Source organism: Lipotes vexillifer, unplaced genomic scaffold (genome assembly GCF_000442215.2).
Source record: "Lipotes vexillifer unplaced genomic scaffold, Lipotes_vexillifer_v1.1 scaffold690, whole genome shotgun sequence".
In the NCBI taxonomy this organism is placed as follows: Eukaryota; Metazoa; Chordata; class Mammalia; order Artiodactyla; family Lipotidae; genus Lipotes; species Lipotes vexillifer.
Window position 1 is genome coordinate 219,590 of NW_006798376.1, and position 18,891 is coordinate 238,480.

The 18,891-nt window shown below is 33.5% G+C and overlaps 1 protein-coding gene across 1 annotated transcript in view; it reads left to right on the top strand.

Annotated features, from left to right (window-relative positions):
• Positions 1-18,891, top strand: part of PCDH15 (protocadherin related 15) — a gene marked incomplete at its 5' end in the record, with an annotated part of 299,765 nt that overhangs the window by 203,146 nt on the left and 77,728 nt on the right. Inside the window, one exon of the mRNA XM_007470315.1 lies at positions 15,748-15,875. Coding sequence (XP_007470377.1) covers positions 15,748-15,875 — 128 coding nt within the window. The remainder of the gene's footprint in view (positions 1-15,747; positions 15,876-18,891) is intronic.

The window sequence follows — 18,891 nt, forward strand, 5'->3', positions numbered from 1 at the left end:
AAAGGGGAGGCATTCCTGCAAGACATTGTCTCGCTTTTTAGAACTGCCAATTGCATGGTATATTTTCTCCCAATATTTTGCTATCCAAATCTCTGTCTTTTAGTAATGAGGAGGATTCAGGAAGATTCAAATATTACATTGTCACCTTAGTCGTCTTCCTCAAACCCCTAAACACATTATCTTAATCCAAGGATATTTGAAATATTTGTTGAATCAGGGGAATTTTTTTCACAGTCAATGAATTTAAGATAATAGGAACTATATAGCCCTCTCAGGTCCTTGCACTGTGCTGTTACTGAGTTTAGGATTAAATTTTCCCTCAAGTGCTTTAGATTTTTCACCCAGGGCTTCTAGATATATTTTTTCCCTCTCTTAACTACCAACTTTTATCTTTTAAGATTCATTAATCTTCTTTGGAAGTAGTGGGTAATATAATAAATATATGATCAAATGAACGAATAAATGATGAATAAAATAATCCAAATTAACAGAAAACATTTGTTAAACAGCAAATTCAACCAACCTTGGACAGTATAGTACTGTAGTATTTACTATTACAAAATATCTATTATGAAAAATAAGTGGACCCGAGCATTTCCGACCCATGTTGTTCAAAGGTCAAGTGTAATTGAAAAGCACTTCCAAAATAAAGTTGCAGCAGGAGAGAACACCAATGCTGAAAGTGCCCCATTGACAGAGTCTGTTTTAAACACAGGTCTGGCCCAAAAGTGTTCAACCGTTTCACAATAATGATTAAGTCGAAACTTTCCTGCCTACCGTACCAATCTTTCCTCCTCAATCTCTAATACCAGACAGTGGCAACCTGAGTGTCAAACAAACAGCTGCTAGTAAATAGGTGAAGAGGTAATTAATAAAGAAAAAAGAAATCTCTTACAATCTCTTCTCCAAAGACAGGATACTTTCCAGGAGCACATCTTAGCTGGGAAGGAAGAAAAATTTTACCTTTAAATGAAATTTGAAGTATTGATTAATATATTGAACTAGAGAATCTTTTTTAAAAAACAATCTGATCATAGTACTTTCTATTAACTAAATCTGTTTATTTTTTTTAATTATGGAATATCTTGAGGTTTTATTCAACAGCAGGAAGATTACCTCAGATCAGCAGGATGAAAGGGAGAGCAGAAAAGAAAAAACAGGCTTTTATAATTAAATTCCATATGCCCATATTAAGCACACCATTTCAGTGTGGCTGGAGAGCAGAATGTAGTTGAAACATTTTTTTTTCTTTCAGTTTTATTGAGATAAAATTGACATATAGCACTGTAATAAATTCTCTATCTCCCCTGAACAACCCAGTCTCTCCTGGGTCTTCAGGATGAAAGTTATTGGCCCCAAAGAGATTTCAAGGAGCCTATGTCCTTGAGAAATTCCACAGAAACTTATATCAATATTTCTGCCACAAAGTCATCACCATTTTTTATCTTATATAAAACAAAAGCAATAATACATAATGTGCAATTTTATTAGAGCTCAGTTTGATATATGGAATTTCACAATTGAAGTGCAATTTTTCTTTTACAGTAAAATTATAATTATCTTCAAGTGTGGAAGAAAAAACATAGCTTTGTATAAATATATCATTGCGTTTTGATGCAGTAACTAGCCTTTCAATCAGGAATAAATGACAGGCCAATTAAGATAAACCTTAAACTGGTATTAAAACAACTCAAATGATATTGATTTCATTTTATGGTTTTGCTTTAGGGTACAAGCTTGTAATACATCTCATTTCCCTGGCTTTTCTGGCTCCAAACAGAAGGTCTGTGACAAATAATGTTAATGACTCTTTACTCATGATTGACTGACTTACAAAAGCATTCCTGATATAACTTATGTAACAACACTGCAGCATGTTACATGTTATTTTTTCAGTCCTAAAATCCCAGGTATATTCAAGGCCTTATATTTGTACTATAAATATATGACCACAGTTTTTTAGAAACTATATTCATACTTTATTACTTTAAAACTGGAGGACTACTATATGAAAACTAATGCCATAAATCCTTTATGGTATTTTTGTCTCAAACACTCTAAGTATTTTATATAAATACACAGTTGAGACAACTACATTTTTAAAGCAAAAAAAATCTATCTGTCCAAGAAAACAATTTAATTGTGCAGAAAGCTTTGCTTGGAAATATGATTTTAAAATGGTTATAGAATTTTATTAATACATTTCTGAAGCTAAGTGCATTGAGGCAAGGTTCTTCCATTGATCCCAAAAGTGGTTTGTTGAATTGATGACAAAGATGTGCAGTTAACCTTTCTAAATTACAGTGAACATTATAATATGTATTTCTTCACATGTGTTATGCAGAAAAAAATCATGTTTCATGAGGAAAACATTTTATATTGCTTCCACTGGCAATTAAAATTAAAATATTTAATAGTCCAAGAGTGCATAAAATGGTTCTTCTTAACTTACATCTAAGATTAAGTGCCAGGACTTAAGAGACAGGAGGTATAATTTTCTTTATTCATGAGAACATCTGTTTAATTATTACAGTTAATTAATTATATATTTATTTTGCCTTTTTAGTCTGAATTTCAGTTGGGATTGGTCTGAATTTAAAATGGGAGACTATTCACTCATTCACAAATATTTTTACCTTATATTCTATTTCTGGGAGCAGCAGTCATTTGATTAATAATGAAGTCCCAAAGCTATGCAATAGAAACTCCATGCCTTTTGTTTCAAAAATATACACAATTTCAATAGCGGCAAACTAAGCCATATTAAGTGCTCATGAAACTGTGCACAGAAGTGAAATCTGTTAAGTCATATGTATTATAGAAATATCAATGTTTCCAGAAATGGAAGGCTTGAGCCACTATCTATACAACATAAACATAAAGTTCATTTTAGTCATTAAAAATATGGGAAATAACAGAACATTATGAATCAACTATGTTTCAATAAAAATTTAAAATATGGGGAAAATTATCAGGATTTGCTGCTAAATACATTGTCTTCATTTTGTTTATGAGCACAGTTATTGGCCCTCTACACTGTTGTTATATAATCAAGGTCAGGTCTTCTCTACAGGTTAAGATAGCACAAGTCTTTTTAATATTTTGCTAAAGATTTAGATAGCTGTTAGATTATTTTATTTATTTTTATCTCTTATAAAAAATGAAAACCTTCTTTTGGTGACATGTTCTATTTTGCCAAGTTTAACAAGAAGCCAAACTTACTGGTTGATTATTTTGAGAGAAAAAAAAAAAGCTTCCCGTCGATTAACTAGACAAAAGTAAATTTCAGCATTATGTTTAAATAATAGAAAGAAATATGGGGGAGAGTGTCAACACAGGAAGACTGTAAATAGGTTGAACCTTCAGAAGTTTTCACTGTCTCAACCTCAGTGGGGTTCTCAATCCTGCTTGGCCTTTCCTAGGTCAAGCTAAACCAGATACAGTGACCTCGTTATTTGTTAATCTGGCAAAAGAGGAGAGTTAATGACCCTCCAGGGCCATCTGGCCTTGTCTCTCTGAGAGACTGGCAGAAGAAAAGAGTAAAAGACTGAGTTTGAGGGAGGCCATTTATTTAGTGAGTGAGAGAAAGGAATAGCCATGAGAGGCCATGGAAAAAAGGAGTAAAATTTGTGTAATGATGATCAGTTAGTCAAACGAAAGAAGGCATTTCAAGAAAGGTAGAAAATGGCAAAAACTGCAAACGTTACAGATATTCAAGGAAATTTATGACTAATAAAAATATGTTGGATGACACTTACTTGGGATACACAGTGACTATAGCTAATGCCAAATAAATAGAGAAGGCCTGTATGTGGATGAAAAGGAAACTAATAGTTCAAGGATTTCTTGGTTAAATCTACACAATAGACACAATTTAAAATTTTAGTGTATTCTTATTTATATTTTATGAGACATGCATTTCAGTTTAATTTACATACTATATAAATGTAAAAGCAGAAACAGAATTTTATGTTTAAGACATAAGAAACATAAATTTAGCCTGTCATTCTTTTTAACCATTATTCAAAACAAGTCTAGTAGTCAATTCTTCTCCTGAAGTGAATTCATTTTTTTTATTCCCAGGAACTTTTATAAGTTCAATTAATCAGTCTTTTTCCTGTTTTTCTCCCTCTTGGTACCTTGTACCTAATTAGTTCCCTATGTAATATCTTAAAAATAATTACAGACAAACAACTTAAGGGAAATCATTATTTTAAATGCTGTCACTTTCAATTTTGAAAGTCTGTTCCTAGTTATTAATTTACAGTGTATTTTTGCCATCAAGATTTCCTGATAGAGATTGCTATGTTTATATTTTATTAAAATGCGCAAGACAGATACTCTATCCAGTCCAACAGCTCAGTTTCATTTATGGAAGATTTCTACTAGATGATATTCTATAAATGTTAAGATATATATGAGACTAAAAGAGGTAAATGGCAATTCTGTAAAAAAATATTTATTAAGAAAAATATTGTAATTCAGAAGATTTACCAATGATAGATCTCAAGATAAAAAATAACCTTAACAGAACAGCAGAGAAAAAGGCAGATAACTAAAACTCTGATATAATAAATTGTTTAAGATTCCTGAATTTGGTATCAGGCAGGCCTGGGTTCCAGATGCATCTTTGATTTTTACTAACCTTTCTAAGCTTTAGAATCTTCAAGATTATATCAAGATAAATATGTCTATTCCTCTTAGGGTGTTTGAGAATTTTAAGCAAAATGATGCCTGCAAAGCATTTACCTTATTAGAATACTGTAGACATCCAATAAAAAAAGCTATAATAATTATTATTATTGTTTTATTATTATTACTAGCTGTGATATGTTTGAGTGACACTTAAAAATATAGCAATCATATACTAAAAGTGCTTCATTTATTCCTGTAGATTATTGTACACAAAGGAGTCCACATATTTATAAGCTCTTTGTGTAAACAATGGTTGTAGGCTGTGACATTTTAGGAACATAGTCATGATATCTTTTGGAGTCTTTAGATTTGAGCACCATTATCTTGATTGACAGCCAGATAATGTAAGTACAAAAATAGACAACATTTTCCCCAAAAAAGAATGGTCAAAATAATGTAATCATCCATGACAACATAGGGGAAAATATGCTAAAATGTAATACTTAAGTTTTGCAACAATAAACAGAAAATTTGCAGTTTATAATGTCTTTTGGTACCTTGGGATGGAAAATCCAAACTTTTTCTGTAGGTAGGGAGATATGGTCCCCATTCTCTGATGTGGACTAAATTGGTCTTTCCACCTGTACTTGGGACAGTTACTTGGTTGGAAGCAACAGGAACCACCTCTGACTGATTTATACTAAAAAGAACTTCTCAGTAGAATACTCTGTGACTTGTACAATCAAAGCAAAAGCTGAATAAGATCTAAGAAAGGACAAGAAAAGAGATAAGCTTCAGCAATCTTAGTCAGAAACTCAAAACACTGCTTTTGGGGGCAGTATCTTCAAGACAGCTGGTATCATGGACTTTGAAGCTCAAAGGTCAAGTGTCTGAGTGGGAGAATCTAATTAGCCTGGGCTGAGACATGTACACCTGGCCAAGTGTGGAGTGCAGAGCACTGTGATTGACAGTTCCACTAAGAGCACATGGAGTATGGAAGTACAGTAACCCAAGGGGAAAAAGATGGAGTTCAATGTTCAAAATAAGGGAGGAAGTGATGTTGGGAAGACAAATCAAGGAAATTCTACTTTACCTTTTCAAAAATCAATTTAGGGCCCAAATGTGGTTGAATGAAATGCTAAGGTGGGCACTGTGGCGACAGGTGTAGAGGAGTGGCATATTACTTGAAATTTATAGTGCTAGATTTCATGTTCTGTCATAATGAAAACTTATTTTCAATTTTTACTAGGACTGATGCTTAAAAATTTAAGTATCTGATTACTTGAATTTTTGAAGATTCACAAATTTATGTTGCAGCAAAAAATTATTTTTTTCTTATCAGATGTTTTGGAGAAGATTAAATATAACACTTGGATTTAGTGTCATATTGCAAGAACTATGACACATTTTCATTAACTACTTTCTAAGGACTAAATTTAGCCTGTTCATTGCACTAAATTGCTGTAGTTAAATTGCTTCATCTTGTATCGCCTCTACAATTTCTGCAAAAATCTAATTATTAAATATGTTGTGTACCAGATGACTAATGAACTAAGCAAAGATATACAGATAAAGAATAATTAGATTGTGTATTGCAAGGTCACTTTTCTCTTTAATCATTCCTTTTTTGTTGTCTTCACAACTAAATTACATAATGCCTGGGGAAATACCTTCTTACAGATGAGCAAGCAAACAAGTAAGCAAATTCATTTGATTTCAGGGGGAAAAATATAGGCTTAACTAGCATCATCCAGGGCTTATTTATGCTGAAAAAGTAGAGTCACGTGGTGTCTCTCCAGACTTTTTAGATACAAGAGATAACATTATAGAAAATGCATAGAAAGGAACCAGTGAAGTTTACTTCAATTTGTTTTTTCATTTTTGTGTATATGATGTGTTAGGTTCCAAGCTTCTAATCATGGCTTGGTCTTTCTGGTGACCAGCGTCCATCCAGGAGCCCGCCAAGAGTCACCTCATTAGAACCAACAGACATTCCTATCACTCATCACTCAGGAAATTACAAGGGTCTTAGGAGCTATGTGTCAGGAACCAAGGTCAAAGACTAAATGTTAGAACAAAAGATTCTCCTAGTACCTCCGCTTACAGCTTTAGGAGCTCTGTCAAGAACCAGGCACAGATATATATATAAAATAAGAATATATACATAATACTATTATATATATAACAGTATTATATATATAATAGTATTATATATATATATATAGTGTACTATTATATACACTTTTACATAGTTTGCTCGCTATGCAAATGTTTTGAAGATAACATGTATGCCAAAACACTTTTTAATTTTTATGGACAACAACTCTAATGCTTTACATTTTTATGGTGATGATAGGCACATATCTGTTCATTATAACATTTAATCACCAAAATAATTCTATCGTTTTTCAACAGATTATAGATAAAGAAGCAGGCCTTTGTCCTTGTCCAAAATCAGTCCCAAAGTACTCAAGTATGTGGAAAAAATTTTTCTCACTTTGAATCCATGGTGTTTCTACTTTGCCTCAAGCTCTTATGAAGTAGGGATGTAGGATATTTTTAGCGAGGGATATATAGAAAGACTTCATTGAGCAGTTTTAATCTAAACAGAATCATCTACATAGTCTTTCAACCATTTTCCTGGTACAACTGAGAAGTTGGCTTGATTGCCCTGGCCCCATTCTATCACTCTATATTCTCAGCCTCCAGGGCACTTATTAAAATTTAGAAAACTTCAGAAATCCCTTAGTAAAATGTCAGTTTCTTGTGGTTTTAGTCATAGAAATATATCTAAAAACCTAATACCTAAACATAAATTAAAATTTTATGCTAGTTGACACAAACTGTCCTGCCCCACTCCCCACAAATCGCAAACTTTAGAGAGGCTTAAGGATTATGTTGGATTTTGTAAATTACCCAAACTGAAGGAAGGCCTTTAAGTGAAATGGATAAGAATATGTATTGTCAGAGTTTGGGTGAGAATCTTCTGCCTTTTCCTAGTTGTGTAATCTTAGACACGTCATTTAATCTCTCCAATCTCTGTTTTCTTCATCGATAAAATGTGTCAATCAATAACACCGTGTTTTTATGGGGATAAATTAAAATAATGAACAGAAAGCATTTAGCTCACTCAATTATTAAGTAATTGGTATTATCATTGTATTAGTCTGCTTGGGATGCCATAAGGAAATACCATAGACTACGTGGTTTAAGCAAAAGAAATTTTTTTCTCACAGTTCTAGAGGCTAGAAGTTCAAGATCAAGGTGTATCAGGGTTGGTTTCTGGTGATACCTCTCTTCCTGGATGGTAGATGACCACCTTCTCACAGTATCCTCACAGAGGCAGTTGGGTAGAGATAGAGAAACAGAGACAGGGACAGAGACAGAGAGAGGCAGGGAGAGAAAGTATTAGCTTTCTGATGTCTCTTCTTAGAAGGACACTAGTCCTTTTGGATCAGGGCCCCACACTTATGACCTCATTTAACCTGAATTACTTCCGTAATGGTCCTGTCTCAAATTAGGGGCTAGAGCCTCAACATATGACTGTGGGGGAGACACAGTTCAGCCCATAACAACCATTAGTGACCAGAGTCAGTAATGTTGTTTGTACATAAAAGAAAACTACAAAAACTCCAATGTTTGCAATATCACAGAATTTTGCTTTTTCTAAATTTGTCATCCTTGAGCACCCTAAAACTTTTCTGTCTTCTTTGCATTTTATGTTTTTTAACAAGAGCAGTAATATGCCTGTTGCAGGCAGAAAAAATAATCTTCCCTTCTCCAAGAGATGCCCATGTCCTAACCCTTGGAGTTTATTGAATATGTCACCTTTCACAGCCAAAGGACTTCCCATGTGTGACTAAATTAAGGATTTGAGATGCTGTAGTTATCTTGGGTTATCTAAGTGGCCCCAATGTAATTATGAAAGTCCTTATAAGTGAAATAAGATAGGGCAGTCAGTGTCAGAGTGATGCAGGAGAAGGACTCAATCAGCCATTGCTAGCTTTGAAGATGGAAGGGAACTATGAACCAAGGAATGCAGGCAGACGAATTCTAGAAGCTAGAAAAGGCAACAAAACAGATACACCCCTAGAGCCTCCAGAAATGAATGTACACCTGCTCACATCTTCATTTTAGCCCAGTGATACCCCTCTGCCCTACAGAACTCTAAGATAACACATTTATATTGTTTAAGCCACTAATTTACAGAAGCAATAGGAAAGTAATATGATGCTCGTATTTTCTTTGCATTAAGGAGAAGAATCTTCTACCTGTACTGCTATTAGATACTTTAACATATTATTCAAAATACTATTTTTTTCTCTTCCTTCAGCAATGCTGTAGGCATTTATAAATCCTTCAAGTCATTACTCATTACTCAGACTGATAACCAGATATAGAAGGGGTGACTGCAATAGTCTGCCCTTTGAAATAGAATTATCTCTTAATTCAGAAACATTTTATTTGGTTTCTACTGTTTGCTTGCCTGTATTCTAGAAACTGGTGGAAACTGATCTCTGGTCTCTAATGGACAGTTATCTTGTTTTTATTACAAATCTTATTTTTATTATGAAGAGAGACCTGAGGATGAATTTTAGCCATGTCTGGGTATAAAGTCTGGCTCTTCCTTATAATAGTGACTTAATTTCTTTGTCTTAATACCTTTATCTAAAAAGCAGAAATGACAATCTACTTCATGGATCATTTAAAAGGTTTTAAAGAGATACTGTAAACAAAAAAGCCAATACAAGGACTGTTACAGAGAAACTATTCAAAAAAGAGCAATGCATCTTCCTTTCCTTCTGTCAAAATATGGTAAACCAGAGTTTGCTTATTAATTTCTTCTTGATGGATTCTTTTCTACCTTTTTGGACAAAGCTCCTTTATAGTCTCAAGAAAGAAGAACGTAATATTTCTCTCTGTTGTGTGTTTGTGTGTGGGAAGGGGTGTCTGTGTGTTTAGGGACAGGTATGACAATTCAAGACTGCCTATGTGACATTAGTCTCTAGAGTCAGTGTACATTTTCAAGTGCTTAGTAAATTGCATTTTCAAGACACAATCTTTTTGTTTGTTGGCTTGGCTTTTTGTTTGTTTATTTATATAATTTACCAAATTTATCAATCATTGTTTCTGTTTAAATAAAACAAGTTTGGGCTTAAATATATACTTTTGTTTATGACTGTGTGTCAAAAATACAAAGTTCATTTATTGTTCCATTCAAACATAATTATTTTCTCTCAGCTATGATTCTGAATTTTAGGATAAAATGATTCTTTCTAGGCTTGTAATGTTCACAGAATATTTTTACATCAAATACTGCATAGTGTGTGTCTTTCTCAAAGACTGTTGACTTTTTAAAATAAGTTCTTCATAAATTTGTAGTCCTGTCATGTAAATAAAAGTATGGATAGTTAATATGGTACTTTTACTGTCTTCCAACAGTATTTCATACTATTTAAATTCTTCTATTTGCAGTAAAAATACATGTATTTTTCCACTATATTATTTGATATTCCATATATAATATCCCACATGAAAAAAATTTCTTTTATAATTCAGTGCTAGAAATTTTTTTTTTAACTTCATGGTATTAATATTCTTCCTCATTCAGATAAAATAATAATAATAATAATAGTAATACTTTCTCTCTCCTACCTTGAGAGTCAGGAAGCCCTGAGACATATTTGAAATAGTGACGCCATCATGTACTGTATTTAGTGCTTTACATTTATTCATTCATTTTACCAAGTTTTTTTGAGAAACTAACTCAGAAAGGGTAAGTAACCCGTGTAAGGTCACACCATGTACATGGAGTATTACTGGCATTTGACCCAGGCTCTGGCTCCATAGCTTGTGCTTAAATTTGTTTATTTTCCAGTTTACAACTACAGCAGTTTTATTGGTCCTTATGACTCCTGTATTAAACTGTTTTTGTGGAAAGAGATGGAGTTTAATAGATACAAATGAATTAAAATAGTGTTTGTTTATTCTGAATGGAAACATACTGAGCTAAAAGTCATCATCGTTCCTGTTGCAAATGCCTCTAAATGCATCAATTTGGTCTCGTAGCATTAGCACAAAATGCTAGCAATGCCAGTGAAAAGAAATAATATTGCATTCTTAGCTTCTGTTTTGCTGGTTACTGTTTACAGGGAAACTTAGTTTATTAAATTTTCCTAATGGGAAAAATACGTTAATATAGACACAAAGCCAAACTTTAATTAATATTTAGAATATTACTCCCCTGATTATCTCCTCATCACTATAGTTGTAAAATTGTCAATGTCGTCATTTTCTTCACTAAAAGACTTAGCTAAAAATCAAGTGTATATTAAAAAAAAAATCAAGTGTATATTATCTGAGTGTAAGTTTTGAAGCCAGTAGTTACATGCAGTTATTTCTTTAATTCAGTCATTAACCTTTCAGCCAACACATATACAAAAATGTATGTTTTAGATACAAGCAATGAAAATCATGCAAAAGCTAATCAACATCAAAGCTAAATTAGAAAACTACTAAAATGAACCTCAAAATATTGTCTCTCTTGCTGCCTAACTACTTAAAATAAGCATTGTATATAAATATGACTAAGTACAATTCCTGCAGAGCAAAAAGCTGAGAGATAAGAAACAGTGACTTTTCTCATTCTAACATACTTAATAACTTATTTTTCAAAAGATCATGTAAATATATTCCTAATTCCATCTAATGAACACACTATAACACATTTCTTCTATACCTTTTATTCAAACTATTTTCTTAGTGAATAACTGTCTATAAACCCTTTAGTAAGATCAGATTACATGCTTATCTCAGATGATCCTTTTGTTCTTAAACATTCCTTATCTATAGAAATAGTCATTTATCTGGCATATAAACTAAGGCAGAGGAACAGAGAGGAAGTTAACAATAGTGTAAGAACCAAGAATCTTCAGGGTAATTGCAGACAGCCCACAGAATTATGAATGGTTCTAGGTTTAGTATTTTCCTAATATTAAACTTTAAAAAAAGTCTGTTATCTTTAAGAGAGATATGTTTACTCTTAACAACAACATGCAGTTGCTTGGCACTATGGTTTTTTAAGGGCTTAAATATGTATCATCTCATTTCATTTATGGGGATAAAATACAGTGATTCATTCTATTTAAGCGAATATCAGGTAGGGGAGTGGTAGCAATTTTAGTCTAATTCAACATTTATTAAACACCTACTGTGTATACGTCATGGTGCTTCTAAAATTTAGTTTGCCAGTAAAGCACATACAAAAATAGTATTAAAGGAAAAATAGCATAAAAGATATTTGTGTGTGTGTGTGTGTGTGTGTGTGCACTTTAAAGAGGATCTAACTTTCATCTCTTGGCACCAGCAAAGTAACAAATATGTAACTCTGGTATTCCAAGCATTCTTTTGAAAGTTCTGTGCAATAGAACCACATTATGATACAAGTCAAAAAAAAAAACTCTATGTAATGTGTTAGACCACAAAGAATATTTAACAGTGAGAAAAACACCGTCCTTGGCTTCAAGGTTTTACAGTCTAATCTAGTGTATGTTTTATATCAGACTAAGCTCCTGTATTCCCAAGTATTATAGTTAATATTTCTTTGATGTTTATATGCTAGTAATAATTAGAGATATGGTTGGAGTTCACAGCATATGGATTGAGGGAATGTCAGGAACAGGCAGTGACGGGGTGGAGGTGAATGGGATTGAACCTCTGACTTTAAAGAACGCAGTGAAGATGGCGATGACCAATGTTTGATCAAATAATTGCAGCCCATTTTGATTGAGTCCTGTATCGAAGGCATGTGCACGTAAATGGGCTCAGGAGAGGGCATTGTTATATATTTACACACACTTTCCATTTTATCTTTATTCCTCTAGCCAATCTCTCTCTCTCTCTCTCTCCGTCTCCCTCTCCCTCTCCCTCTCTCTCTCATTTTAACTAGGGTTTTTCAACCTCATCACTACTGACATTTTGGGCTGGATAATTTTTTGTCATAGGGGCTTGTCCTGTTCATCACTGGATGTTTCTCAGCATCTCTGGCCTCTACCAACTAAATTCCAGTAGTACTCCCCCCCCCACTGCCCCACCCTCTGTAGTTATTACTACCAGAAATGTCTCTGGATAGGCAAAATCAATCATGGTCTAGAACCATTGCTTTAACTCCTTGGAACATTATTCAGAAAGTATTTTATGAGAACCTGATGCAGTGTAGGCAATAGGTTGGTCATGTGGATAGAAGAAACAGATTCATCTTGAGAATAATAAGGGTTCCCTAAGAAGAGAAAACTAACCATACAGAATTAATTATTAAAAGTAAAGGAAAGGGAAAAATATCCAAACCAAATTTCGTTTTGAAAAACATAGAGTCAAGTTAAAGTTAATGGTATTTTGACTATCAGTTACTCTTCTGAACATTTTTCACCTTGTTTAGGATGTCTAACATAGAACAGAAGATCTGCTCAAGGAGTTTTATATCCTGACTTGTATTTCCTTTTCTGAGCTTTACTTCTTAATAATTCTATTTTCTCTTTCTTTAAACTAGTAAGTCCCAGGAACGTAGCTCACATTTCCTTGCCTCAAGGGTCACTTCTGGAACTTCCTGACTCAATCCAGAGGTACTGCCCAGAGAGAAGTTTCTCTCATACAGAACTGGAGAAAAAGAATGTCAGTGAAGGAAGGGAAATGAGGCACTGGGCCCCAAAGTGCATAGAAGGATACAATGTCTTTTAACCAAAACACTTGCCAAGCCGTCTTTCATCCAGTTTATAATTTCCTTCATCCCCTGTGGTTTTCCTTGGAAGGCTGTCATTGTCTCACCCAACCATAAGGGAGACTGCAAGAGGGTATTAGGTCATCAGGCACTTGTGTTGTCCTTCTCACAGCATTCTCTTATCCATTTTATCAACACCACTTTCCTTTCTCCCCCACCCACCCTGCATCTTTCTTTCTTGTTCTGCGCTTCATAACTACCTTAAAAAATGATATAATATGGAGGGAAAAAAAGATTCTTCAAATACTCAAGGAGGTAAATAGTAGATTCCCTTAAACAAATTTAAATGAGAGTTGCTTCCAAGTTTCTGCCTTAGAAATAATCAAAACCCAAATTAGGTGAAAGACCGTGATACAGTCCTTAGTCCTTACACACACCTAGTGAAAGTGTATGAGCCTCAGAAATCTATGGTGTCATGGATATTGTATGTTAATGAATCAGAAAATCTAAGTGAATGCTATTCTAGTGATTAAACTATAGGGGTACTTTAATTATTTTTGGACTGGCCAACATTTATTTTATGTTCCTTAATTAGATACATCACAATTTCCACCCTCCTGCTTTATTCAAGTATAATTGACAAACTGTATATATTTAAGTTGTACAATGTGGTGTTTTGATATACATATATACTGTGAAATGATTACCACACGTTAGTTTTCACATCCATCAACTCACATTTCTGTCCTGTTGTGTGTGTGTGTATATGTGTGTTTGGTGAGAACATTTTAAATCTACTCTCTTAGCAGATTTAAGTACATAGTACAGTATTATTAACTATCATCACCATGCTGTGCTTTAGATCCTCAGTTTTAGTTTGACTTACTTTTTTAAAAAGATTATCAAATTAGCTCCTTTGATTCCAGAAATTAAAAATTGCTACTGATGAAAATGGGTTTCATTTTGGATGAACTCTGTTGGTGGCTGACCAGGGTGCAGTTTTGAAGCCCTGGTACTGTAGGATAGAAAAGCATAGTCTATCATTAACCTTACTTCCCTGCTGGTACACTTCTTTGTTGACCTAGTAAGTTTTTCTTTTTGATTCTAACTTCTCCAGTTCAGGAATGGTGGGAAAGAGACCAATAGGGGAGAAACTAAATGAATAGCAGTAGGACAGATGTAAAACCTTGTGGTTAACTCTCTTGTCTCACTGACCTTTCCCAAGTTAAGCAAAAAGGAGCCTTCTTCTAAATTCTTACTAGGACAATGAAGATTATTCATTCATTTAATCGACACATATATTATACACCCATGATCCACCCACTGTGCTAGTAGGTTGGTGTTAATTAGTTATAGCTGAGGATACAATAAAGTAGTAACATCTGGGTTTGCCTGATAGTTTGTAGATCAATTGCCATATATTTGATCCTACTTGAAATGCATAAGAAAAGTTTACTTAGATAATACATCAAAATATTTGTGTAATTTGAATCTACTTTTTGCAAAATGTTTACCAGTTATTCCTCATTTTATCTGGTTTGTAAGTTATTTTCATTTATCAGATTCTTTGTAAAGGGTCATTCTTGTACTAGTAAAAAGTGCTACATTTTTCCTTAAAAGTGCGATGATTGAGGGAGTGAGATTTTTAACATGTGGTGATGAAATGTATTCTTTATGGTATATTTAATGTGGTTTAAATTATAAAACCCAGTATTTATAAGTCATACAAAAATCATCTCTCCAGCTACATCTTTTCCAATGAATGCTAGATAGCCTCTAATGCACGATAAAATTTGTTTTCCCTTTGCGGAAATAAGCACCTCACCCAAACATTTTTTACTTCTAATCTTTATATATATATATATATATATACACACACATATATATATACACACACATATATATACACACACACACATATATGCATATATGTGTAATACTACATGTTAAGCTAAGAGAATATCATTGCTAGTTCTATACTTAAGAATAAAAATATTTTTAAATTTATGGCAGACTATTATTTCATAAGGTATTTTATATATTTATGTCGCTTTGGTGTAATTTGTAATGTGTGTGAAGTATTTTTAAATATGAAAGGTTGAATTGTTTTATTAAAATTAGCAGAACACAATACTTTAGTGTCTATTAAATCAAGTAAGATGAATTAACAAGACATTATAATTAAAAGAAATAGCAGCAACTTAACATTATGTTGCCAGAAACATCATTATCAATGTCCTCTTTGGGTATGGGGTATTAAGCATGCCAATTAGGAATGACTTTCTGATTTAAGTTTCTTCCAGTGTTCAAAAGAAAGTACAATAATTATTTACTCCAGTCCATCTTTTTCTAATTAATGACTATCAATGAAAAATATATTATTTCTTTTCCTCCAGGCAATACAGCTAAAGTGTATATTGAGATTCAGGATGAAAATGATCATCCCCCAGTGTTTCAGAAAAAATTCTACATTGGAGGTGTATCTGAAGATGCAAGAATGTTTGCTTCTGTGCTCAGAGTTAAGGTATGAGAACATTTATTAAGATCCAGAACTAAAAAGTCAAAACAAAGAGATCATATTTTGTAGATAAACTATAATCATGTAATTTATATTAACTGAGTATATTTTCATAGTTTAAACAAAAGTCTGAAACAGATAAATGAGTTTAATTAGTCAAACTAAATACAGATTATGAGGTGAATACTAAGCAACTTTTTGTGCTTTATTTTTACTATAAAAATAGGAACAAATTATTTGTGATGTTTTTTTGAAATTTTTTTTTTTTTTTTTTCTTGCGTTATGCGGGCCTCTCACTGTTGTGGCCCCTCCCATTTGCGGAGCACAGGCTCCGGACGCGCAGGCTCAGCGGCCATGGCTCACGGGCCCAGCCGCTCCGCGGCACGCGGGATCCTCCCGAAACGGGGCACGAACCCGCGTCCCCTGCATCGGCAGGCGGACTCTCAAGCACTACGCCACCAGGGAAGCCCATATGATGTTTTACATTGAATAAGATATCAAAATGTCTGTTTTCCTAGTATATTTGTATGCCTTTAATATTCAGGATTAATTTACAATAACTCCAAAGATTCTCAAAATGGAGTTTCTTGTAGCAAACATAAAATTACTATTTTCTGATTGAAGAAATAATGTAATAAATTTTGTAATTCTTTTTTCTGCAATAATTTTTTAAAATTCAAGATGCTAGTTAAATCAGTGTAAAAAATAACACTACTAACACTACTAGCATTAGTACTTTAGTAAAGATTTTTTAAAACCTTCATATGTCAGAAATGTTAGAATTTAAAAACACAATATCATAGACTAAAGTTGATAATTTTCAATTTTTCTTTAGTTAATTATTAAATATGTTTTCAGATTTTTTCAATAGTACATAAAGTTGAAATAGTTTTATAGGTAAAAAATAAATTTGTAAATATTGCATTACACTGAGGAAATTTTATAGGCTATAGGATTTTAGATGATTAATTACAGAGTTATATTTCTGAAGCTATTTTAATAATCAATTTTTAAAATAGCTATTAGCATACAAACATAAAACCTAAATATTTCTAAGCAAATCCAGCTATTGATTGCCTCTAGTTTTGCACATGAGTAGTTGTCATTATATGCCTATTACCAGGAGTACCATGATTGAGCTCTTCTTACATATGATTTTATCACCTTAACATCCTTAAGTAAGAAAGAGAAAAATCAACCAAGCAAATAAAGCATGTGTGTTGTACTTGCAAAATAGCTCTTCCATGGTGCCAAATTCTGACTCCTGATTTGAATCACCAGTTGCAACTAAAATTGGTGTACAAATTTAAGCCAATTACATTATATCCAACTTGCATTCTATGATTTACAGGTAACAGTCCTTTGTAGTTGATTTTTATCTTATTTTACATTTTAGTCCTATTAACGATTGATTCAGTTTATTCATTTAGTCAGTAAATAATTTTTGGGTGTTTATAGTGTGAATTGTTCTAGAAGTTGGACATAGAGAAACTAAAAAATAATCAAACAAAAAATCCCCAAACTTCCCACCCTAGTAATGCAAACAAACTAATAGAAGAAACAAATTGTAGATCAAGAAAACAGGAACTATTAACATAAAGTCATGTGGTCAAGAGAGAGACTTGTCTATTTCTAAAGGAGCATTCTGGGCATTCCAATATAAAGTCTCTAAAGTTGGAGGGAATTTGGGGAGGTCAGTGTGACTGAAAAAGACTGGCTGGGGATGAGGCTGGAAATGCAGCCCAGGACTAGAATATGGGATTTATTTTAGATGTGCTTAGAAAGAAAGTTTTTGAATGGTTTTGTCTAGAAGTGTGACATAATCCAATATAAAAGGATTTTTCTGGATATTGTGCAGGGTGGGATGTGGGAGTAGGTACACAGTGTTTTTAGACAAGAGTAGAAACAGAGCCCAGTGCATCACTAGTCCAGGCAAGATTTGGTAGTGACTTGAACCATCGTGTAGAATGGGGAGATGATGAGAAGGAAGTAAAAAGGAAGCCAAAAGGATTTGCTGATGGATTATATGTGGGGCATTAGAGAAAATCAAGGTTGACTCTGAGGGTTTTGTTCTGAACAGGTCCCCTTTGCTCCCTCGGGAATTATGGTGTAAAAATCAAGAGTTCACTTTTAGATATTTCACGTTCAGATATTTTTTATGTTTGTATGCTAATGGCTATTTTATCCCATGTTTGGGATATTTTCAATATGCAAGCATAATTCTTGGCAAGATGGTTACAGATGCTGATTTAGATTCAGGAAAGAAATTGCAGACCAGGATGAAATCATGATATTTAAGAAAATGGATGTAGGTAGAAAAGTCCAGGGACTTCCCTGGCGGTCCAGTGGTTAAGACTTCGCCTGCCAATGCAGGGTGTGCAGGTTTGATCCCTGGTTGGGGAGCTGAGATCCCACATGGCTCGCGGCCAAAAAACCAAAACATGAAACAGAAGCAATATTGTAACAAATTCAGTAAAGACTTGAAAAATGGTCCACATCAAAAAAACAAAAATCTTAAAAAAAAAAAATCCAAAGACTAAGCCTTAGGAACTCAATACTTAGAGATCAGGAAGAGGATTCATCAAATGATGCTGAGAAATTGCTGCCATGAGGTAGCAAGAATACTAGGAAAATGTATAACAGGGTCCCTGAGACTCGTAAGAACTAAATTGATGAAAGAGGGAGTGATCAGCTGTCAAGCGCTGCTGTGAATAGAGTGCCCCTGTGTATTTTTACATGACCACTCATGCTAATAGAAGTAATATTGTAGTGGAGAAAAAAAGTAAGCTAAATGCTAAAATATTCCATTAATAAAGGAGATTATTCAAGAAACCTATAGATGACGGCAGTAAGAGAATTTAATGGGTGATATTATCTGATGATGGCATTTACTTCAGAAGAATTGCGAGAAGGTGGCAAAGGAGATAGAATAATGTTCTAGAAGCAGTGATTCAGGGACAGGACACGTGCCACCTCTCTACCTCTAGGCACTGTGCTATGTCAGATATGGGAGCCACTTTTT